The sequence below is a fragment of the Nannobrachium achirus genome (assembly GCF_963921795.1).
Source record: "Nannobrachium achirus genome assembly, chromosome: 9".
NCBI lineage: Eukaryota > Metazoa > Chordata > Actinopteri > Myctophiformes > Myctophidae > Nannobrachium > Nannobrachium achirus.
In genome coordinates this window covers 13,230,979-13,256,097 of record NC_137818.1, presented here as the reverse complement: position 1 = coordinate 13,256,097, position 25,119 = coordinate 13,230,979, and the positions used below count along the sequence as shown (strand labels likewise).

The 25,119-nt window shown below is 40.1% G+C and overlaps 3 protein-coding genes across 3 annotated transcripts in view; all 3 read right to left on the bottom strand.

Annotated features, from left to right (window-relative positions):
- Positions 1-8,229: 8,229 nt before the first annotated feature.
- LOC308290649 (E3 ubiquitin-protein ligase TRIM39-like) lies at positions 8,230-11,688 on the bottom strand (the record flags this gene model as incomplete). The annotated part of the gene is made up of 2 exons (XM_080732560.1): positions 8,230-8,298; positions 10,312-11,688. The coding sequence occupies 2 exons, from the start codon at positions 11,686-11,688 to the stop codon at positions 8,230-8,232; spliced, it is 1,446 nt and encodes a 481-aa protein (XP_080588686.1).
- A 6,203-nt stretch (positions 11,689-17,891) lies between these two features.
- Positions 17,892-25,119, bottom strand: part of LOC308290648 (deoxynucleoside triphosphate triphosphohydrolase SAMHD1-like) — a gene marked incomplete at its 3' end in the record, with an annotated part of 439,146 nt that continues 431,918 nt past the window's right edge. The window contains exon 17 of the mRNA XM_080732559.1: positions 17,892-17,991. Coding sequence (XP_080588685.1) covers positions 17,892-17,991 — 100 coding nt within the window. The remainder of the gene's footprint in view (positions 17,992-25,119) is intronic.
- LOC308291747 (uncharacterized protein) overlaps positions 17,999-25,119 on the bottom strand; it is a gene marked incomplete at both ends in the record, with an annotated part of 8,351 nt that continues 1,230 nt past the window's right edge. Inside the window, 4 exons of the mRNA XM_080733875.1 lie at positions 17,999-18,003; positions 18,047-19,408; positions 19,754-19,805; positions 24,973-25,119. The exon at positions 24,973-25,119 is cut by the window's right edge and continues 1,230 nt beyond it. Coding sequence (XP_080590001.1) covers positions 17,999-18,003; positions 18,047-19,408; positions 19,754-19,805; positions 24,973-25,119 — 1,566 coding nt within the window. The remainder of the gene's footprint in view (positions 18,004-18,046; positions 19,409-19,753; positions 19,806-24,972) is intronic.

Below are 25,119 nucleotides of genomic sequence, written 5' to 3'. Positions count from 1 at the left end.
TGTAATCAAATTTCTGTTTTAGGAATGAGTCTACATTGGCTCCATGGCATTTTGGGGGTGAACTACTCCTTTAAGAAGTGCCAATGAGAATAAACCATTTGATAATAGAATAATTAAATTCCTGATAGTCTCTGCTATAATTTGTAAATGGCTAAAAAAATATTATTGATGCAGGACAATAATTATTTTTATTGTATTTTATAATAAAAAGAATAAAAGTAATGAACAATAATGGCATATTCAGAAAATATCTGAATAATAACACTTTTACATTTTATTATTATTATATTTTTTAAATAAATTATTTTCTTAACAACATTAATTTCCATGTGTAATCTTTGAGTACAGTTCGAATATTGTAGGTATGTTCAGGTATTATCCATAGCCAGATCCCCCACCCCATTCCTAGCAATGCTGTCATCTTCAGAGAGAGAGAGAGCTGGTCACTTAACATTCCAATCAATCAACTCAATCACTGCCAGCTGGTGGGAGAAACCTAGCCTGCAGTTCTTAAAACAATCATAACTCTTGACAGGAATGGGCTAGAGACTTACTTTTTTCCCTAAATACTCAGAAATGTATGCTCTACAAGCCTGGGCCGGATTGAATCACCTCGATCCGGCCCGCGGGCCGTATGTTTGACATCCCTGCTATACATTCTTTAAACTGTTATTTTGGCAATTGGCTTTGTAAATGTTTAATATTCATCTTAATTGATTATTTTTGTGTACATGTATTAGCTGTCAGTCATAAGCTCCCAGTAAGCTGTGGTGTTCCTCAAGGTAGCATACTGGGACCTCTGCTGTTCCTAATATACGTGAACGACATGGCATCTGCTTGCGACTGCAACCTGTTCCTGTTCGCGGATGATTCGGCTCTCCTAGTCTCGGGCAAGGACCACTTGCAGGTTGAAAAGACACTTAACTCTGAACTAAGTAAAATCTGCACATGGCTTAACGACAACAAATTATCAATTCACCTGGGAAATACTGAGTCCATCCTCTTTGGATCAAATCATAACCTCAAAAAAGTAATAAATAAAATCAACCAACGAAATCGTTTCCTACAGAGGATCGCCCCAATGGTCAATTTCAACACACTGAAGACCATAGCTGGTGCAATAATCCAACCCCTCTTTGACTACGGAGTCCACGTATGGTATCGTGACGCCCCACAAGCCCTAAAAACTAAACTCCAAACAGCCCAAAATAAACTAATTAGGGTCCTGCTTAACCTTCCCTATCAGACTCACCTCACCGCTACTCACCAGTTAAGAGTGGGGTGGCTCAGAGTTGATGACAGAGTACAGCAACTTGCAATGGGCCTGGTGTACAAGATACACTACACCACTATGATACCCAAGTACCTGTCTAAATACTTTATAAACGTTAAGGATGTCCATAATTACAACACCAGAGGCAGTGCCACAGATCACTTTCAACCCAGAGTCAAAACCAACAAAGGGTCAAACTCGTTCTTCTGCTATACCAAAATGTGGAAAGCCTTATCGAAGGCCATAAAGGGGTGTGGATCCCTAGCATCCTTTAAAATTGCCCTGAAAAACCAGCAGCCGTTCGCAACTGGTAAAGAAAACAATCCTAGCCCAGCCCTACCCTCCCCTGCCCCTTCTTTGTATATACTTACTGTTTGTTTAGACTTACTGTTTTTTTTTTTCGTTTTTTTTTGTTGGTTCTTTCATTTTATTTTATTTACATATCTACCTCATAGTACTGTGTTCTATTCGTCTGTCATTCAATGTTATATGAGATACTTTAATGGTTTCCTGTGGAAATAAGCTTAGTCTTTTCTAGGATCTCCTTTTAGTAGACCTTGTACCAGTGAACTGTACCGTCATGAAACTGTACCTTTTCCTATGCAAACTTCTAATAAAGTCTTCAATCAATCAATAAAACATGAAATAAAAATGTTTTCATTGCTGCAATGTATTATACTAGAAGTTCCGCCCACGCTTACAATGGGAGTCAACGGAAGTGTCATAACTCTCTATTTATATGACACTGGATATTGATTAAAGAAATTGCTACGTGTATCAGGGGCTTAAGGTGGACACTACAGTACTTACTGTATATTACTTCTATGTGATGTTACAGTCAGTAAATCAATATGTCTTCTTCTTTCATGTATCATCCTCAAATGTCCAACTCAGTATTGTGTAGCCACGCCCTTGTCTCTGGTCCCACTTGAAAGAGGCCGGCCTCTGATGATTTGAAGCAACTCCAGTAGTCAATATGTCTGTTATTTGTTTATGATTTCATGTTTTTCTTTTTCTTTCTTTTTTTCATGCAACCTTTTTTTACCTGAAGATTCTGGACAGTATTTGCCATTGTTCCAATAAAAATTAAAAATATGCATTTGGATAAAACAAGCATCTGTCTATTCCCATGTTAATGTATTAAAAACGTGTTCAAGGTAGATTCAGAACGGATACAAATATGCTATTACTTTGCGATTAATCATGATTAACTATGGACAATCTATTAGTCCTGGTGAGGAGAGGACATGCACTGCAGCATTCTGTAATAGCCTATTATTTTTATATTTTTAGATGGTCTTTTAGATTCTAAACGATAGTTTAATACAACCTGTATTATAACACGCCCAACACCTTTAAAACCTTAAACACAAATTGACTGATATGCGTAGTGGTCGCAACCTTAAGCTCACGGACAGCCCCCTAAACCAGCCGCTGTATGGCATACCTGCCAACCCTCCTGTTTTAGGAAGAAGTCTCCTGTTATTTGACCATGTCTCCTGTTCCAGAATGTCCCCCAAAACAGGAGATTTTTTTTCCCCTGGAGATTTTCACCCTTCCTGGATTTGAAAGTAGTCTCCTGTTTTTATTTTATTTTTACCATTCCTCCTGCACCATAGCCTGACACTCAGCCTGAATTGACATTTCGTTTCACTTACCGTATTTTCCGGACTATAAGGCGCACTTAAAAGCCTTTAATTTTCTCAAAAAACTACAGTGCGCCTTATAGTCCAGTGCGCCTTATATATGGATCATTCATTGACATTGACATTCCCTTTAGCACAGCTCCATCTGTTGGATGCATAACGCAACGGTAGCGTCTATTATGTGCGTCTTATAGTCAGGTGCGCCTTATATATGAAAACAGTTTGAAAATAGACCATTCATTGACAGTGCGCCTTATAGTCAGGTGCGCCTTATAGTCCAGAAAATACTGTAAACAAAAAAATTAAAGGGGTGTGGCTAGTGATTCAGTGTCTGGAACTAGGCTACCTGCACCATGCATTTCTCCTGTTTTGCGCTTGCAGGGATCTCACACTTTTTGTATGATAAGTAGACCTAATCCTTGTGTCAAAGACCTGCATATATGCAGCCACGGCCATTATAGTTCCTTGGCATTTTGATATGCAAATCACCAGGGCCGTAGTTGATTGTTCTTTTTGTTGAAAGGGGTCAATTCAATTCAAAGGGCTTTATTGGCATGAGAAAACATACGTTTACATTGCCAAAGTAGCCTTACATTAAGACGCATTCTGCCGAGACTTTCGCATTGTGACGTTGGGGCGACGGCAGAAGCGCGTCTTACCGCTTAGACAGACAGGTCGGGGGTATGGTCTGCAAAGCTGCTATTGCGGCTCTACACATGCACAAATGCGTAACATAGCTTCCGGACAAGTTCTACAAGGTTTATGCGACTTGTCTAGAAGCCTTGTTTAATGTATTAGTCCGTATTTTTAAATAAAATGAGTTTTTACCAAGTGTGTGTCTTTTCCAAATCGAGCATCTCTGGTTTGGTTAAAGATGGCTGCACTTATCACGTGACGTTCATCCATTCCCCCATTCGCTCATACAAGGACATGACGTATGTGTATAGAGACACACGGGCGGGTCCTACTAATTGCACCACAATACCCAAAAGTACACAAAAGAACACAAAAGTACACAAAACTACCCAAAAGTATACCCCAAAGTACCCCAAAGTACCCAAAAGTATACCCAAAAGTACACAAAACTACCCAAAAGTACACAAAACTACCCCAAACTACCCAAAAGTACCAAAAAGTATACCCCAAAGTACCCAAAACTACACAAAACTACCCCAAAGTACACAAAACTACCCCAAACTACCCAAAAGTATACCCCAAAGTACCCAAAAGTACACAAAACTACCCCAAAGTACACAAAACTACCCCAAACTACCCAAAAGTATACCCCAAAGTACCCAAAAGTACACAAAACTACCCCAAAGTACACAAAACTACCCCAAACTACCCAAAAGTATACCCCAAAGTACCCAAAAGTACACAAAACTACCCCAAAGTACACAAAACTACCCCAAACTACCCAAAAGTATACCCCAAAGTACCCAAAAGTACACAAAACTACCCCAAAGTACACAAAACTACCCCAAACTACCCAAAAGTATACCCCAAAGTACCCAAAAGTACACAAAACTACCCCAAAGTACACAAAACTACCCCAAACTACCCAAAAGTATACCCAAAACTACCCCAAACTACCCAAAAGTACCCAAAAGTATACACAAAAGTACCCCAAACTACCCAAAAGTACCAAAAGTATCCAAAAAATTAAAGCTGCAAGCAGCAATGACCGGGCCCTCGCAGCTCTACCCACGTCACAAGGGGTAGCAGCCAATTAGCGTTAGAATTTTAGATTCAGCATTAGCATTTGTTAGCATTAGCCTTTGTTAGCATTATCATTTGTTAGCATTATCATGTGTTAGCATGTGTTAGCATTAGCATGTGTTAGCATTTGCATTAGCATGTGTTAGCATTAGCATTAACATGTGTTAGCGTTATCATTAGCATTTCTTAGCATTAGCATTTGTTAGCATTGGCATGTGCTAGCATTAGCATTAGCATGTTAGCATTATCATGTGTTAGCATTAGCATGTTAGCATTAGCATGTGTTAGCATTAGCATGTTAGCATTAGCATGTGTTAGCATTAGCATTAGCATTTGTTAGCATTAGCATTAGCATCTGTTAGCATTAGCATATTAGCATAAGCATGTGTTAGCATTAGCATTAGCATTTGTTAGCATTAGCATGTGTTAGCATTAGCATGTGTTAGCATTAGCATTTGTTAGCATTAGCATTTGTTAGCATTAGCATGTTAGCATTAGCATTTTAGCATTAGCATGTGTTAGCATTAGCATGTGTTAGCATTAGCATTAGCATGTGTTAGCATTAGCATTAGCATGTGTTAGCATTAGCATTAGCATGTGTTAGCATTAGCATTTGTTAGCATTATTACGACAAACGGTTCATGAGATATAGAGGCACTTCCTGTTTGGTGAAGGGCACTTCCTGTTTGGCGAAGGAAGCGTCAATTAAGGTGAAGGACTCTTAATCAAGTCATATGACATCAGCCACGAGTCTGTACGACAAACGGTTCATGAGTTATAGAGTCACTTCCTGTTTGGCGAAGGGCACTTCCTGTTTGGCGAAGGAAGCGTCAATTAAGGTTAAGGACACTTAATCAAGTCATATGATACCAGCCAAAACTCTGTACGATAAACGGTTGATGAGTAAAAGCCAAAAAAGGAACAATCAAGTTTCGGCCAATCAGAAGAGGGGGCGGGGCTTAGTTAAACCAATTAAGGTGAAGGACACTTAGTCAAGTCATATGATACCAGCCACAACTCTGTACGATAAACGGTTGATGAGTTAACAGCCAAAAAAAGGAACAATGAAGTATGGACCAATCAGAAGAGGGGGCACTTCCTGTTTGGTGAAGGAAGTTTGGGGTACTTTTGTGTATACTTTTGGGTACTTTTGGGTAGTTTGGGGTAGTTTGGGGTAGTTTTTCGGTATACTTTTGGGTAGTTTGGGGTAGTTTTGTGTACTTTGGGGTAGTTTTGTGTACTTTTGGGTACTTTGGGGTATACTTTTGGGTAGTTTGGGGTAGTTTTGTGTACTTTGGGGTAGTTTTGTGTACTTTTGGGTACTTTGGGGTATACTTTTGGGTAGTTTGGGGTAGTTTTGTGTACTTTGGGGTAGTTTTGTGTACTTTTGGGTACTTTGGGGTATACTTTTGGGTAGTTTGGGGTAGTTTTGTGTACTTTGGGGTAGTTTTGTGTACTTTTGGGTACTTTGGGGTATACTTTTTGGTACTTTTGGGTAGTTTGGGGTAGTTTTGTGTACTTTTGGGTAGTTTTGTGTACTTTTGGGTATACTTTTGGGTAGTTTTGTGTACTTTTGTGTTCTTTTGTGTACTTTTGGGTATTGTGGTGCAATTAGTAGGACCCACACGGGCTCCTACAAATTTACGTCATTATTGTGACAGCGGCCCCACTTTGGGTAAGGAAGAACGGAGTACTGCAGCTTTTCAATGGTTTTCAATACCCAGATGCTTGTCTCTCATGTATAATTAGGCTGTTTATTTTTGGAAAATGACCGCATCTCGCTTCTTCCAAACGGAGTCTTGCAGGTTATTTTTGGATTAATACTAACCTGGAGAATTCACTCTGTAGTTGAAAAGGTCGGGATCTTCAAAGTCGGCGCTCATAAACGCACAGCAGTAAAGACAGTGATGTCACTGAAAAGCGACAGGTTCTGTGTCTGCCGTCTCCCCTCTTCTCTGTTAACATTATGGGTAACCCATTCAAGTGGCAAATTAAACGTGACACACATCATGTATTTAGCAAACAAGAAGATATGTTATCAGGGTCAGGCCATACATTTGAAAACACATTTTTATTTAAATCAATATAGTCTTCAGTTCGTGTAGGATTATTTTAATATTAGGCTAACCAAGGCTGAATTGCAATGACTTTCTATGGGCTGGCTTGCAGTTCACCGTTCTCCCTTACCCGAAGTGGGACCGCTGTTTCAATTGTGGGCGTAAATTTGTAGGCGCCCGTGTGTGTCTATACGAAAGAATGCACAATAATGCTTCCAGCCACCAACGGCGCTGTTGCAGCTAACATTGTAGCAAACGAGGAAAAGCTGTACACACTTGGTAAAAACTAATTTTATTAAAAAATAAGGACTAATACATTAAACAAGGCTTCCGGACAAGTCTCATACATCTTGCAGAACCTCTGCGATGTGCTATATTTCGCATTTTTGTGCATGTGTAGTGTCGCAATTGCAGTTTTGCTGACCATGCCCCCGACCCGTCTGTCTAAGCGGTAAGACGCTCCATGCAGCCATCCCAAAGCCAGAATGCGGAAGCCACTGCAGGTGCAACTTAATGTAAGGCTATTGCCAAAGCAGAAGTGTACATAATGCAATACGATACAATCAGAACAAAATATATACAGGCGAAAAGAGTTTTCATGCATCAAGGTTACATGCAGGCAGAACAGGGATATATACAATGGTTTTTAAGGTGGTTGGGTTCCATTGGATATACTTCTCCTATCCCAGCAGCTCACGAATCTTGCTGCTGTGTTTGCACATTGTTTTACTTCACCCAGCAGGTATGGGAGTTTTTCATCATTGCCGATTGGTCATGTTTTCAAACTCTGGTGGTTAGGGACACATACACACACAGACAAAGATTGGGAAATCTGTGAATGTTACTCTTTTACTGTCGTTGTATATTACGTCTGGATAAACTCCAGTCATAATTGAGTCCAATTATAAACACATAGCCTAACTTTTAAGTAATTTAGTGGTTATTATTCATACTTATATCAGGTGTTTAATTATATGAAACACCTGATATAAGTAGCAAATCCACCAGAATACTGGAAATCACCACTAGAGGGCAGCATTAACCCATTGATAGCACTGATCTTAATCAGTCTGGAACTACTGTCATTGAACTACTGTCAGTGGTCACAGCCTTTCTTTTTTCACTGACTGAAAACTAAATAAAAACTAAGCTATGATGACTAAAACTGAGATTAAATATATTGACGATTTCTTCAACCAGAACTAGACTACAATGTTAGGGAGGGACTAGTTGTGAGTTCTACGGAGTGTCTGTGGGGACATGGAGATGGAATATCTTTTGGGGGAGGATGACATTCTAGAGTATGATATATATTTTTAGTAAACCAAACTATTTTTCTATGGTCTGATATATTTATTTTAGCAAGTCGAACCTTTTTTATGGTCTGAGATATATTTTTAGCAAGTCGAACCTTTTTTTATGGTGTGATATATATTTTTAGCAAGTCGAAAAACGAGAGGTGGAGGGGAGCTGGGGAGGGGGGAGTCACTGTCACTGTCCCACACTATTACAGCAGGTGACAAAGACAGAAACCTCAGGCATGCAGCCTCCTCAGGAATGCAGACCCATTTGTAGCAGTAGAGTGTTGTTGTCTCTTCTGTTGCTGCATGGAGAATGAGATGTGCTCACACGAGACATGCTGCGAGAGAGAAAAGGTATTTTGTAACTAGCCAATCAGGAGGAACTCATGAATCTGGAGCCACAAAATTGAAGAGCTAGCACACGACCCTAGACCATCCCCACCTTGTTTTAACATGGGTGGATTGTCAAGCTGAGCTAGGCTAGATTTAAGCAGTCACAACTCGCCTGAGTCCACACAGGATACATTGGTTATCCCCACACACACTTGAGAGAGGAAATTTGTTCATTTTAACAAATCTTTACAGATCTATAATTTCACTATTACTCTATTAGAGTGATGGGATATAACAAAATGCTGAAACCATTTGACATTTATCCAAACTCGTTCAGCGATTCTATAATTCACGAGGACGCTGTGTAGAAATAGATTAGAATATGGTATAGTAGTTTTATCTTCCTTTATGCACTCATTAGTATGACACACTGAGAAAAAAACATTTAAATGTTGAAGATGTTTGTAATTCACCATTTATGAAACTATCTTTTAAAATACTATATAACAGTGTTTCTCAAACTTCAAGGTCTCCCCTTAACACTGAAATGAACCCTAGCAGGTTCATTTGTACACTGTCAGAGTTACAGACTTGTATGGGTCAATTTAGACTCCCCTAAAGGAACCCACAAAGTCCTATATTTCAGGCCAACACACCCTTCAATAAGACTAGACTAGAATCACACATGCAGTCATGAATTATGAAAATCCGCTATTGTATACAGTCTACTTTACTATAAAAACAACCATGACTTCAGATATTTGTTATACTTTAATTATGAATGCATTCACATTACACATCAGAAACACTGTCTCCCCATCTCATTGAGCGACAGCACAATAAACAGTTAACAGGGCATTTCAGTGAGCATGTAGAGTAGACCATAGTACAGTTAAACGAAATGTCTCTGTCATTTTAGTTGAGTGTCTTGTTTTCCTGTTCATTTCCATCCTTCTCCTTCTCAATCCCTTTGAGTGTATTCATACATCCGTTCATTTGTTTATTCTTTACATTATTTTCTACTGCAGGACAGGATTATCAGTATGTTAATCATAACAAATGTTCATATTGCCGGTTTTAACCTCATGTTATGGATCTGTGTATAATACTTGAAAGGAATGGGGGGGATGCTGTATTAGTTTAATACATTACATAAAGTAAAACTATTACAGATGCAACACAAATCAGAATATACATTAAAGTATTATTATATGTTTCATAAAACTGTTGAACCAGTTAAAAAGATAATTTAAAATCTCCAAGTAGGTGTAGGTCTGATTGTCATACAACCTGTTAATCATCTGTAATACAGTTATAGGACCTGTTAATTGTCAAACTGTCAAAGGACCCTCGCAGTCCATGTGGGCTTTGCAGTTATTACTGTATGTATTATTTTGATAATTTAACTCTGAACCTAAAATATTTTAATAATTACCTTCAGTAACAAACAATCGTTAATATTATAATTATAAACGTTACATAGTGTTTAGCATTACTATTATTGTTGATAATAAACAGGTGATAATAGAAGGATTTATAATTATTGGTTATTAACTAAAAACAGTAGATATTATTCATAACAATTAATCAATCATCCCATCATATGAACATGTTGATGACATCACAGATCAGAGACTAGTGTTACTTTAGACACTAGTGTTGACTGTCATCCATAGACCACAACACATCATATCATCTCTGACGGGTGGAAACCTCATATGTTCCAAAACTGTTACTTTTCAGGATTCAAATTCAAAGCATAATATTTGTATACTTTTGTGTGATGCTGTAGTATGATCAAGTAGGAAAACATTGGTTTAATATGGAGATAAAAGGTTTCTGTCCGACAGTGACAAAATAGATACTATACTACTGGTAATGTCACTTGATATGTTCCCCTTTAAAGACTCAACATGTTACCATCGTCGTCGTCGCCGTCGTCGTCGTCGTCATCATCTCTAACTATCCAGAGTTACTCTGACCTTCCCTGGTAACATCTTTAGAGAACCACGAATCTGGCCAATGCAAAGGTACGGATAGAGTGTGTCAATGAAAGTGTGTGTGAAGGTGTGTAGGTGTGTGTTAGTATCAGTATCAAAGAAAGACAGCTCTCCTCTGTTCCAGTCCAGCTGGACTCTGATCCTCTGAGGTTTCTGCTTCACTGAGAGATCAGTGGCTGACCCTGGTGAGGAGTATGCTGTGTATTTACCTTCAGCTAAGCGCATTCTCCATAACTGACCTGCTTTGTCACCCTTCCTCTGAAAGGACTCTGCTAAGACACCTACATTCCAGTTTGTAGTGTCTCCAACCTCAACATCCCAGCTGTGAGTCCCTGAGTTAAAGCCCTCAGAACCCAGGACATGGCCATAGTAGTCAAACCTCTCTGGGTTGTCAGGAAGCTGCTGTTTCTGTCCCAATCTCACACTGGTCAGATCATCAGACAGGATGAGTTGTGGATGGGTAGTGTTGGGGTCCAGAACGACAGGAGTGTAGGAGACAATGTCCTTCATCTTGTCCCAGACTCTGAAGGTCAGGTTGTGCAGGTGTTTGTTCACGTCTATCAGTGCTCCTGAGACCGGCTGTGGGTCCTGCAGTGTGAACTGGACTCTTTGCATTGTGGTCTTGTAGTTCTGCAGGAATGAGATGTGTTCAGCTCTCAGCTCCTCCTCTATGGCTCTGATTGTGTTTGAAAGAGTTGATATGTCTCTGTTTAGATGCTCAGTCTTCTCCATCATCATCTGACTCTTCTGCTGCTCTTCCTCCCTCAGTGCAGTGATGCTGGCCTCCTCTTTCTCTTGTAGGAACTGTTGCATCTTCTTAAACTCTTCCTTAATATTCCTCTCTGTGTGCCGGGCCTGGACCTTGATGTGTTCTGCTGTTTGGTCACAGTTTGTTTTACATTTATTAAAGACCTCCAGTTTTTCCTGTAAAGGCTTCAGCGTTTTCTGGACTTCCTCCTTGTGATCCAGAGCAGCTTCATCGATGGGTCTGAAACTGTGGTTGGTGTGTTTTTTAGAATCTCGACACACAACACACACTGGATGTTGACATCCCAGACAGAACAGTTTGAGTTTCTCAGCATGCAGACTGCAGAGAACCTCAGACCCTGTTGAAGCTCTCTGATGTCTCTCCTGTATGAAGGCCTCGCACACGTTCTTCAGAGCCAGGTTTCTGGGTGGATCCACTGAATGTCTTGTCTTACAAACTGGACATTCCTTTATTTCCTTCTCTCTCCACCATTTCTGCAGACAGGCTTTACAGAAGCTGTGGCTGCAGGACAGGAGAACAGGATCTTTAAAGATGTCAAAACACACAGGACAGGAATAATCCTCTCCAGGAGGAGACGGCTTGGAAGCCATTTGGTCTCTGAGCAACACACAGTTTTCAAGCCAGGAAATCAGACAGTCATTGGTGGTAAAACTCCCTACACTCTAGAAATGTTCCCTGTAGTTTACTGTCACTGTGAATCCTTGTTCTTGTTAAAGTCCATTCAGTTGACAGAGTCAGCAGCAGGTTCCAGTGGTCTGGGTCAGTATTCCCTCCTGTAGCTGTTGAAAGACAGTCTGTCCTCCCTCACTGGAAGTTGTGTTTGATCTGAAGGTGATTCTTGTTGTCTGTCTCTGTGTGTGTCATCAGTGAGGAGAGGCAGAATGGTTTGGAAAGGGGTTGAGCTATGACACTACTGAACTGTCACAAGGTGCACACACATTCAGGTATGTACGTACACACGCGCGCGTGCACACACACACACACACACACACACACACACACACACACACACACACACACACACACACACAGAAACGCCCACCAGGTATGTATGCAAATTCTGACAAAACCTGAATCTTAGTAATTGTAACTTTGGGTCTTAAAATCTTTATTTGACTTGAAAATTCCCTCACTACCACCTCCCTGCTATCAAGTTAGACAGGTCCATCCATCCTTGTAAAGACTTTTGGTCCCCACAAAGTAATACGTTGCGGGCACGCACGCACGCACGCACGCACGCACGCACACACGCACGCACGCATCTCTCCCCCGCACATCAGGCGATTGGGTATCGCTCAAGATGAACGTAGGACACAGGAGATGGACAGTAGACACCCCTTACATGGCCATGTAGCACCCCCACGGAGGCTCCCATCCAGAGGCAGTTTCCTGCAGACAGTCCTGCCCCTCCAGACAACCAAACAAGTAGCAAGGGCCAACATCTGGGAAGATGAATGGCAAAGTCATGACATACGAACTCTTGACTGGTTGAACCGAGGAATTACACCAACGGAAAGCCTTGCTAGTGGTCATGACCTTGGCTGGATCACCTGGAAGTCACTGAACAGACTGCGAGTGGAACAAGGGAGGTGCAAAGCACTGATGAAAGTCTGGAACTATATTACAGAAGACACATGTGCCGTCCAGTGCCTCCAGAGGACCTGGCAGAGCCCACACCATCAGCTGTGGCCTGTGCCCGATACTGGCAGAACGACATCTGAGATTGCTACGGACTCGAAGAAGAAGTCTATAGCTGCTGACCTGTTGTGACATCACATCGTTGTGACATCATATTTTGACATCACATTCCATCCTTGTCCCGTGTATGCCCATTGTATGCCCATATCTGGAGATCCCTGATCTTCATATCGCTATAGCTGACCTACCGGTATGACATCACATTGTTGTGACATCACATTCCGTCCTTGTCCCTTGCATGCCCATATATGGAGATCCCTGATGTTATCAATATAAGCCTAGCTCGAAATGCCCATATATGGACATATTGTGTGAGTCTGATGTGGTATATAACAAGACATCTATGATGTCAGATGTCATATCCATATTCCGGAATATATTTTTATCACATTTTGTCCATCGTAGGCCTATATAAACAACCAACCACAACTCGAATCACACTTGCAACAGGCAGCCATGTCAGGCACCTGCCTGCTCATCAGGAGTAGTTAGAATGTAAGTACAGTGGGCCTCATGTATCAAATGTGTGGGACCAAAATATAAACTTCATTCAAAACCACCCTAAACGAGCACCTGTCTGCAATTTTTAACAAGACCTCGCGCGCACACACACACACACACACACACACACACATGCACACACACACACACACCTAGCCTCGTAAACCAGTCTCTCTTCCTGCCTTCATTCGAATGCGAGAAGATGGGAGGAGTCAGTTTACTAGGCTAACACACACCAACACACACACACACACACACACACACACACACACACACACACACACACACACACACACAGAGTTAAGTACCCTTGCAGCAGACCAAACTAGTTATAACTCTGCATTCCTTAGTCCTGCCATGCATGATGATCATTACGTGTGAATATAATCATTCATAATAATAATCATGTACATATCTGTTTTGTCCCATTGTACAATGTAGATACGGTAGTTAGACTTTCTCATCAAGACAGAATATCTGTTCACCTTAATGAAGAAACCACAACTATTGAAGCCACCTTGACAAACACAAACTAGTTTAGCTGGTAAGACTTGATCTCCTCCATGACCTCAAGTAACACTGAACTATAAATGTATACACTCTCTCGCCTAAGAGGCCCTTTTGCTCGTGTCATGTGATGAAGCACAGACTGTACCGATAATAGTAATGATAGAAATCCCACACATGTAATAGACTTGGACCATGAAGCATTTAAAAAAGGTTGAACAAGTGATTTTCTTTGGTTAATATAATAGCTCTATATTCTGATAGTACTCATTGTTGTAGAGTGTTTGTTTATCTCAGGATACAGATATGATTAAACAAGTGAAATTGGAAGAGATGACACACAGAAATAAGCAGACAAAATTGGAACTGGAACACTATAAAAACTGAAGGTGATAAATGGGTAGGGCTCTCCTGATTGGCTGAAATGTTGCCACCTACCTGAAAATGTATTTTCTGTTTATCAAAGAGCTGGAGATGTATCTTTTACTGAATAAACATTATATAGCAATGCTTACTATCACAATATAGAGCTTTAACCTTTTAACAAAAAGTTTTGTTTTACCTAAATAACTAAATATCACCGATATCACCTATGCTACCTTTATATGGCACCTGCCAGTAATACACAGTGGACATCTCCAGGTTTCTTCAGAATATTTTGACCCATGGCATCTAAATTGTCTGCATGTCATTATAGGCAAATCTAAACAACTATTTCTAAAAAATATATATAATAATACAATAAAAAATAGCATAGCATGTGATTTGATGCATGCTATGCCCCCCAACCCTGACAAGCACTTGGAGGCATTACATTTAGTTTGACTCGGTTCCAAAGAGAAACATTGTGAAAATAGCCGAACTACAACGCTGTTGTGAGCTTGTAGATCAGGTATTTTCTTTATTTTCTTGCTAAGTATTTTCTCTGAAATGTGTGAGTGCTGTGTGTGTGTGTGTGTGTGTGTGTGTGTGTGTGTGTGTATGTGTGTGTGTGTGTGTGTGTGTGTGTGTGTGTGTGTGTGTGTGTGTGTGTGTGTGTGTGTGTGTGTGTGTGTGTGTGTGTGTGTGTGTGTGCGTGCGTGTGCGTGTGTGCGTGCGTGCTTGCGTGTGTGCTTGCGTGTGTGCGTGCGTCTCGTACAACAAAAACGAGTCATTCCACAAATACCTGTTTAAACTGTAGTGTTTTTTAAGCAGGTGGTTCTAAAAATGTCCACAGGGCCTGCAGCTCTCAAGACCTGAAGGGTGGCATTTTAACCTTTTTTGGTCACGTGGGGGGGAACTTTTTAGCTTCTCCCAGCTGAGTGCTGCCCACAGAGGAGGAACTCACCCCACGGAGGTTAGGTTTAGTCAAGAGGAAGATGCGAGACACCAGACCCAACCACACAGGAAAGAGTTAAAATTGTATGTAAGTATGCCTGGTTGTCAGGTGGGTGGTGAGTGGTGATTGTATGTAAGTATGCCTGGTTGTCAGGTGGGTGGTGAGTTGTGACCCAGCTGAAGTTTTTACTTTGAGGAAAATAGATGGGTGTGGCCACATAAAAAACACAATTTGAACTCTTTCCTGTGTGGTTGGGTCTGGTACAAGCTCACAACACACACACTGTGAACTTAGATATCTGGCTTGTTTCAGTGTGAGACACCATTGTGCAACTAAATCAAGTCTATACACAATCACTTCATCTTCATCCGCACAGGGTCAACATCAACAACAATCAGATATTAAACTGATAAGAACAGATTCTACACTTGATCTTTTAGCCAAAAGGCAGAGGAGAGTCGAGGCTCAACAAATGTGCCACTCACTAGGTGTCCATTCTAGCCAGATTGGGCCCTTGGATGGAGATGTAAAATAAATACATACAATTGTACTATCTTTTTATATGCAGTGTGAGGGATAGGGCACAGTGTGTTAAAAGAGGTGCTCTACATTTCTTTCTCTCATAGCAGTGAGCGCTGGGCTGGCTTGCTTAATACCCCCTCATACCTGTCTAACTACTTATCCAAAGTGAGTGACACCCACAAAACACTAGAGGGAGCTGCAACCATGATCTAGTAGACCTACAAACAAAATAAAACAAACATGGTTCTCATTCTACTGCTTTGTCACTAAAATTTGGCCAATGTGGCCCTGACAACATCCATTAAAGGGTTTGTGACACTGGTTTCTGTCCAGATTGTCCAGAGAAATCCCTTATTAGGACCACAAGGGGAGTTAAATGTAATTTATATGTACAAAATATGTTTTTGTACACATATTGTTTTGCATTTGTTGATGACATGTATTTATTATGTTAATTTTATATAATATGTTGATGAATTGAATCCATAGGACCACAATGGAAACAAGTCCCAATGACTTTTTTTTGTGTGTTAGCATTTTAGCTTTAACCCATTTAGGACAGAATCCCCTTTTGGGGTTCTTGTTAATATATCTTCTTAGTATTCTTTAATAAATATTTGAATATATCTTTCAGAAAACGTATAACTATAGGACACACACACACACACACACACACACACACACACACACACACACACACACACACACACACACACACACACACACACACACACACACACACCTTCCCTGGTGTTACGCTGCACTTTGAACTTGTTCATGAGTAGGCCTATGCACTCATTATGGCGCACTGCAAAAAAAAAACTAAATGTTGGAAAGCAAATTTCATAAATGGTTAATTACAAACATAATTCACCATTTATGAAACTACCTTTTCAATGACTAAATAATAATTACTACCCATTGTTACTCTAAATGCCTAAATTGTAAATTGTAGGCTACACATGCATGAGAATCCACTTGTAGTTCACTATAAAAAAAAACCAACCATAACCATAATAATATTTAGATAGTCAGACTTTAATTATGAATGCAGTCACTTTACACATCAGTCTGTCTCCCCATTTTACACATCAGTCTCTGTCCATCTAATTAAGTGACTGTACACTTAACAGTTAACAGGGCATTTCAGTGAGCATGGAGACCAGAGTACAGTTAAAACAACTCTACTGGATGTCTCTCTGTCATTTTAGTTGAGTGTCTTGTTTTCCTGTTCATTTCTATCCTTCTCCTTATCCATCCCTTTGAGTGTATTCATACATTTCACTCCAGTTATTTATTTATTATTAACATTCTTCTCTAATGGAGCACAGGATATCATTATGTACAGTATAGTACAGTATAGTCATTTCATATGTAGGTTCAAAACGTTTTTAACCACACGTTTGTTTTATTGATCTGGGTATGATACATGAAAAGAATGAAAACATAAAATACAGTATTGGTATATCTGACACATTATAAAGTAAAACTACATAAGCAACACAAATCAGAATATACATTTAATTATTATCATATGTTTCATAAAACTGTTTAATCAGGTGTGTAAAATGTATTTTAAATCTCCAATTAGGTGTAGCCACCACTTTGAAACTGTATCTGGTCTGGTGCAAATATGGCCATGAATTAATGAATGACAATTTGTCCAAAACATCAACAAACTAAATGTAGACGTTTAATGAATCATTAACATTATAATTATAACATTACAAATGTACCTTTATTTTGCATTAGCTTATTATTATTGTTGATAATAAACAGGTGATAATAGAAGGATTTATAATTATTGGTTACTAACTAAAAACAGTAGATTCATAACATAATCATTCCTTCATATTATGAACATGTTGATGACATCACAGATCAGTGACTCCTGTTACTTTAGACACTAGTGTTGACTGTCATCATAGACCACAACAGATAATAACATCTCTGTCGTATCGAAACCTCATGTGTTCCAAAACTGTTACTTTTCAGGATTCAAATTCATTTTTTTTTTACACTTTTGTGTGATGCTGTAGTATGATCAAGTAGGAAAACTTTAGTTTAATATGGAGATAAGAGGTTTCTGTCCAACAGCGACAAAATAGATACTATAAATACTACCGGTACTAGTAATGTTCCTTTACATGTTCCACTTTAAAGACTCAACTTGTTACTATCATCATCATCATCATCATCATCATCATCATCATCATCATCATCATCATCATCATCATCATCATCATCATCCTCCTCCTCCTCCTCCTCCTCCTCCTCCTCCTCCTCCTCCTCCTCCTCCTCATCATCATCATCATCATCATCATCATCATCATCATCATCATCATCACTAATCATTACTCTGACCTTCCCTGGTAACATCTTCAGAGAACCATCAATCTGACCAATGTGAATGTATGGAAAGAGTGTGTCTGTGAAAGTGTGTGTGAAGGTGTGTAGGTGTGTGTTAGTATCAGGGTCAGAGAAGGACAGCTGTCCTCTGTTCCAGTCCAGCTGGACTCTGATCTTCTGAGGTTTCTGCTTCACTGAGAGATCAGTGTCTGACCCTGGTGTGCATGCTGTGTATTTACCTTCATTTAACCCTATTCTCCAGTACTGACCTGCTTTGTCTCCCTTCCTCTGACAGGACTCTGCTAACACACCTACTACCCAGCCTGTAGTGTCTCCAACCTCAACATCCCAGCTGTTAGTCCCTGAGTTAAAGCCCTCAGAACCCAGGACAATTGTTAAGTTGTCAAACCTCTCTGGGTTGTCAGGAAGCTGCTGTTTCTCTCCACATCTCACACTGGTCAGATCATCAGAGAGGGTGTATACTGGATGGGCAGTGTTGGGGTCCAGAATGACAGGAGTGTAGGAGACAATGTCCTTCATCTTGCCCCAGACGCTGAGGGTCAGGTTGTCCAGGTGTTTGTTCACGTCTATCAGTGCTCCTGAGACCGGCTGTGGGTCCTGCAGTTTGAGCTGGACTCTTTGAATTGTGGTCTTGTAGTTCTGCAGGAATGAGATGTGTTCAGCTCTCAGCTCCTCCTCTATGGCAATGATTGTGTTTGAAAGGGTTAATATGTCTCTGTTCAGATCCTCAATCCTTTTCTTCATCATCTGACTCTTCTGTTGCTCTTCCTCCCACAGTGCAGCAAGGCTAGCATCCTCTTCCTCCTGTAGAAACCGACGCATCTTCTTAAACTGTTCCTTAATCTGAATCTCTGTGTGCCGAGTCTGGAACTGAATGAGTGCTGATGTTTGATCATTACTAGTTTTACATTTATTAAAGACCTTCAGTTTCTCCTTTAAAGGCTTCAGTGATTTCTGGACTTTCTCCTTGTGATCCAGTGCAGCTTCATCGATGGGTCTGAAACTGTGTCTGGTGTGTGTTTTAGAATCTCGACACACAACACACACTGGCTGTTGACATTTCAGACAGAACAGTTTGAGTTTGTCGGCATGCAGACTGCAGAGAACCTCAGTCCCTGTTGAAGCTCTCTGATGTCTCTCCTGTATGAAGGCTTCACACAGGTTCTTCAGAGCCAGGTTTCTGGGTGGATCCACTGTATGTCTTGTCTTACAAACTGGACATTCCTTTATGTTCTTCTCTCTCCACCATTTCTGCAGACAGGCTTTACAGAAGCTGTGGCTACATGGCAGGACAACAGGATCTTTAAAGATGTCAAAACACACAGGACAGGAATAATCCTCTTCAGGAGGAGATGACTTGGAAGCCATTTGGTCTCCGAGTGAAGCCACAAACACTGTTCAAGCCAGGAAATCAGACAGTCAGTGTTGTTAACACTCCCTACTCTAGAAATGTTCTCTGACATTTACTTTCACTGTGAATCGTAGTTCTTGTTATAGTCCGTTCAGTAGACAGAGTCAGTAGCAGGTTCCAGTGGTCTGGGTCAGTATTACGGCCTGTTGCTGCATGTAGAAGACAGTGTGTCCTCCTTCACTGGAAGTTGTGTTTGATCTGAATCTTATTGTCTGTCTCTGTGTGCCGTCAGTGAGGAGAGTCAAGGGGTGGAACTATGACACACTATAGGTACACCCACACACAAGGCCTCCTGTTTGTGCCTCATTCAGCAGGTATGTTATCAAACAGGTATGTGGTGTGATATCCTTCATCAGAGGGTATTTGAGGGAAACCAGGTACTGTGTGGACACGCAATGCAAATCGTGTTTCATTACACACACTCAAGCACACACACCGAATATGACAACATTTGGAGACAAATGTAAGCTTATTGTAAAATATAATCTTTTCTAACTAGCCCATACCCATTCGAAGTTAAGAGCACCCAAAACACTTTTTATACATTGCCTATTCGAACACAACATAAAATCTTCTTTTATAGGATTCACTGGCAGAAAAGTCAAATACCAAATACAAAATGTGGGGCAATCCTTTCCTTGAGAAGAAAATGTTGCATTCACATTACCAGGAACCAACGCCTATGCCAGCCAGACTACACAATGTCAACCTCCACACTAGCATTCTTCTTTGTGTTGCTTGCATTAGCTCTATTCTTTTACATTAACCACTTGAACCCTAGCTGCATCCCTATTCTGAGGAACCTTCAGCCAAAAAAAAAATCACACCAAGTGTGAAGTGAGCGGTGATATTTATCATTAAGCTGCTGGCCAATCACATCGTGTCCTGCAAAGCTTGGTCAATGGCACTCTGGGAGTACAACAAACTTACTTAGTTTGTGCCAAGATGTAGGCCATCTCTAGGCCAGATGTAGACCATATCTAGGCCAGATGTAGACCATATCTAGGCCAGATGTAGACAATATCTAGGCCCGATGTAGACAATATCTAGGCCAGATGTAGGCACGTTTCAGAGGCCGGAAAGGTTTTGGGAACCGGACAAAGCCAGGAGCACCACTCAAAATAGTAGATTTTCAAGCTCACAATAACGCCAGCTATTTTCGGCGAAGAAGTTTTGTGTAGGGAAAAAAAGAGAGTGAGAGGAGCCTTGGCCTATAGACTGATTTTTCAGTGTGGCAACCATAACTGCGGTGTCATTGTGTGTGTGTGTGTGTGTGTGTGTGTGTGTGTGTGTGTGTGTGTGTGTGTGTGTGTGTGTGTGTGTGTGTGTGTGTGTGTGTGTGTGTGTGTGTGTGTGTGTGTGTGTGTGTGTGTGTGTGTGTGTGTGTGTGTGTGTGTGTGTGACAACATTGCAGCTATTGCACTTCAAATGCTGCCATGCTGATAAGGACAGACAGACTAGACAGACATATTGACAGACAGACATCCACACGTGGGCAGTTTTCGAGAGGTTTGCACCACTCAAAAAAGAGGAGATCACTCAAACAAGAGGAGAGGATTGAGGTAGCCTCAGTACCCAGGCTTTTATTCAAGATAAGCATAATAAACACATGGGCAAAATTTTAGATTTTAGTATATATTATAAAGGTTTAGGTCGACTATGTACAGTATCATAAAACCCTAACATAAATATGTAGGTCAACATGACCCAAGTGTTCAAGGAAACGCCCTCATGTTTTTCATGCATCAGCCATCAAATATGTTATGAATCTTGATGGCATGTGGTGTGAAGTGATTTCTTCATCTGAGGGCACACATGCGCATGTGTGCACATGCGCGCACACACACACACATGCGCGCGCGCGCACACCGGACACACAAACACACACACACACACACACACACACACACACACACACACACACACACACACACACACACACACACACACACTTTCACAATGAATCTAATACAAAAATAATCAATTGGTTGAATGAGGCATATCAAACAGGACAGTCTTTAATGCATTATTATACACTGGTAATATTAGAGTTTTCTATTTATAATCTCAGTGTGGACTGTTCAAAGTGCTGTAACTCACTAGGGCTGTTCTACTCATGAAAGTGTACAGTAGATGACATTTAATTGTCATACCAATAATTGGGATTAACAATTGAATTATCTAACGACTTTAATGATCCATAGTGAGACACATGAAACGTTCTACCACAAAGGGTGTAGAAAGCCAGTGTGTCCTCCTTCACTAGAAGTTGTGTTTGATCTGAAGGTGAATCTTATTGTCTGTCTCTGTGTGTGTCGTCAGTGAGGAGAGGCAGAATAACCTGTAAGATATCATGGTTTCTATCAGATGAGTCTGGGAAGGGGTGGAGCTATGATACACAACCAAACTCTGGCAAAGTGCACACAGACGTGCACACACACACATGCGCGCACACACAAAACAATAGGTTGCATTTTAAGACATAGACTAATGTAAACTTAATGTCAAATGATCAAGTGATCAAAGTGCATATGGATATTCAGTAAGCGATTCAATACCTGGTTGTTTTATAACAACAGGCTATAGGAATTATGAAACCCTCCGGTTGTTTGTGCAGGTATGTTATCAAACTGGTATGAGGTGCAGGTACAGTATATGTACCTGTTTGAGCATAGAGTATCAGATGCCTAAGAACATGTGTATTATAGGCTTCTTAAGGACATGTAGTAACCAAACTCATCTGCGGACCAGGGGCTCTTCAACGTTAATAAAGAGCCCTGCTAAGCTGAGAAGCTGAGAGAGATACTGTAAATAATTGTATACAATTGTGTTGCAGATTAAACTTTACCATTTCATATACTCATATTTCATATTCATATAAATAACATTGATTGACTATCATCAGTAAATTCATGTTTTGTGTTGTTTATTTCAGACACTTAACCACTTAAACACTCAATACTTTATAGTAAACTTGACCTTTGGCTCTGTACTTGGTCTGCTCTTTTTTCACCAATCAGAATACTGATTTGTATTGATTTCAGCTGTTACAATTTGAAACATGCTAACATGACCCACTTTAATTGAATTACATTTGTTTAATGACTAGTATTAAAATTGTATTGTCTTTTACTATTTTTAAGTCAATTTTTTAAGTCCAATTTGTGTTACTAAATGCATTCAGAATTAAATAAATAATGTAACTGTTCACGATTCCAATGAAAAAAATCATTATTATTCATGATTGCAATTCGAAAATAACAAAAATAGCCAATCTACAAGCTCAAAACCCATCGCAAAGTTAAAATATGTAGATGAGAGGTTTCTGCCCACTGAAATGAGTGTGGAAATATAGTGGCCCTCTCTATCCTCAACCCCTGCTATATAGGGTTCAAGTGATTAATGTAAAATAAAATATATCCTCTCAAACAAAGATTTGTCAGGCCCCCGGCAGTAAGACCCCTGTTGAAGACAGAAGTTTCTAATAATAGGGCTTTAGCAGTGAAAATACTAAGCGGTAGACTCTCCTCCAACTAGTCACATTCACAGGAGAAATTTCACATTAATTTTATGATTGGACACTGCCACCTTCTGGTAACTGGCAGCCAATAATAATATGCATTAAATGTAATAAAGCCAGTGGTTCTCAAACGTTTTCATGTCAAAGACCCAAAAATGTGTACGTATTTTGGCTGCTTCACATCTAATTTTGAAAAGACTTTGTGCCAGGGACCCCCTCCCAGAAAGGATTTGAAAACAAAAAATATACAAGCTTAAAACCTTTAACATCTTGATGCTACTAATCTGGCCTGGGAAACCCCTGGAACACCTTTGAGGAAACCCTGGGGGTCCAGAATCCCCCACCCGGCCCCCACTTTGAGAACCACTGTAAATAAAGACTATAGGGTCAGTTAATTCAGTGCACGACCATAAGGCTTTATTTGAAGATGTGTGTTCTTAGAGATGTCAAGGATTACAGATCTCTTTCCTCAGGAGTTGAGTTAACTACAGTTCTACAGAATTGTGACAGACAGTGTTAAGTGTCTGCATACAGATTCAGGAGTATCACAAATGAGAGTGAACAATTTCATTTATTTTAAGGTTGTGACCCCCCCAAAATAATCATATTTTTTGACAAACAGGAATGTAGGAGTTGAGGTGTTTAATTTAGTTTGACTCGATTCCACAGATAGATTTCCTCGCCCTACTAGGCGTTGTGAGCTTGTAGATTGGATATTTTCAACCTTTAACCATTTCTATTTTGACAATCTGGCCATTGTTTGAACAGTTTTTATTATAGTTTGTTGATTACTTTTGATGCAGCAATGGTCTTTCTCTTGGTATATTAAAAAATATATTATCTGTTCCCCCCTGCCCCCAGAGTACAGTTAAAACAACTACAGGATGGCTCTCTGTCATTTTAGTTGTGTGTCTTGTTTTCCTTTTTATTTCCATTCTTCTCCTTATCTATGAGTGTAGTCATACATTTCACTCCAGGCATTTATTTATTCTTTACTCTCTTTACTGCAGGACAAGGTTATCAGTATAGTATCAATCATTTTCAAGTAGACTCAAAGTTTTATTGACATTTGTTTTATTGATTTATTGATTGAGTATAATAAAAAGAATAAAAAGAAATACAGTATTAGTCTGATACATTATATACTAAAACTACAGATGCAGATTTAATTTAACTCTGAACCTAAAGTATAATAATGATAACCATCTGTAACAAAAAATCATTAATAACATTATAATTATACACACGTTACATATTTTTTAGATTGTGAAAGACAGGTGATAATAGAAGGATTTATCATTATTGGTTATTAACTAAAAACAGTAGATATTATTCATAACAACATAATCATCCCCTCATATTATGAACATGTTGATGACATCACAGATCAGAGACTCGTGTTACTTTAGACACTAGTGTTGACTGTCATCATAGACCACAACACATCATATCATCTCTGACGGGTGGAAACCTCATATGTTCCACAACTGGTACTTTTCAGGATTCAAATTCAAAAGCATAATTTTCTATACTTTTGTGTGATGCTGTTGTATGATCAAGTAGGAACTCTTTAATGAATTGCATTTTTATAGCGCTTTTTCCAAGTGCTCAAAGCGCTTTACAATGGTTCATTCGTTGGGAAGTGAAGCGGCGAACATTCGACGCCAGCGTCCTCACTTCCCACATTCACACACCAATGGTGGCAAGCTTGCACCAACCAACTCATTGGAGGCAACGTGGGGTTCAGTGTCTTGCCCAAGGACACTTCGACATGTTGACAGGAGGAGCTGGGATTTGAACCTCCGACCCACGGATCATTGGCCAACCCACTCTACCTCCTGAGCTACAGCCGCCCCTTTAGTTTAATATGGAGATAAGAGGTTTCTGTCTGACAGCGACAAAATAGATGCTATACTACTAGTAATGTTCCTTTACTTGTTCCCCTTTAAAGACACAACGTATTACCACCATCATCATCATCATCATCATCATCATCATCATGTCTAACTATCCAGAGTTACTCTGACCTTCCCTGGTAACATCCTCAGAGAACCACCCCTCTGACCAATGAAAATGTATGGAACGAGTGTGTCAGTGAAAGTGTGTGTGAAGGTGTGTAGGTGTGTGTTAGTATCAAGATCAGAGAAGGACAGCTCTCCTCTGTTCCAGTCCAG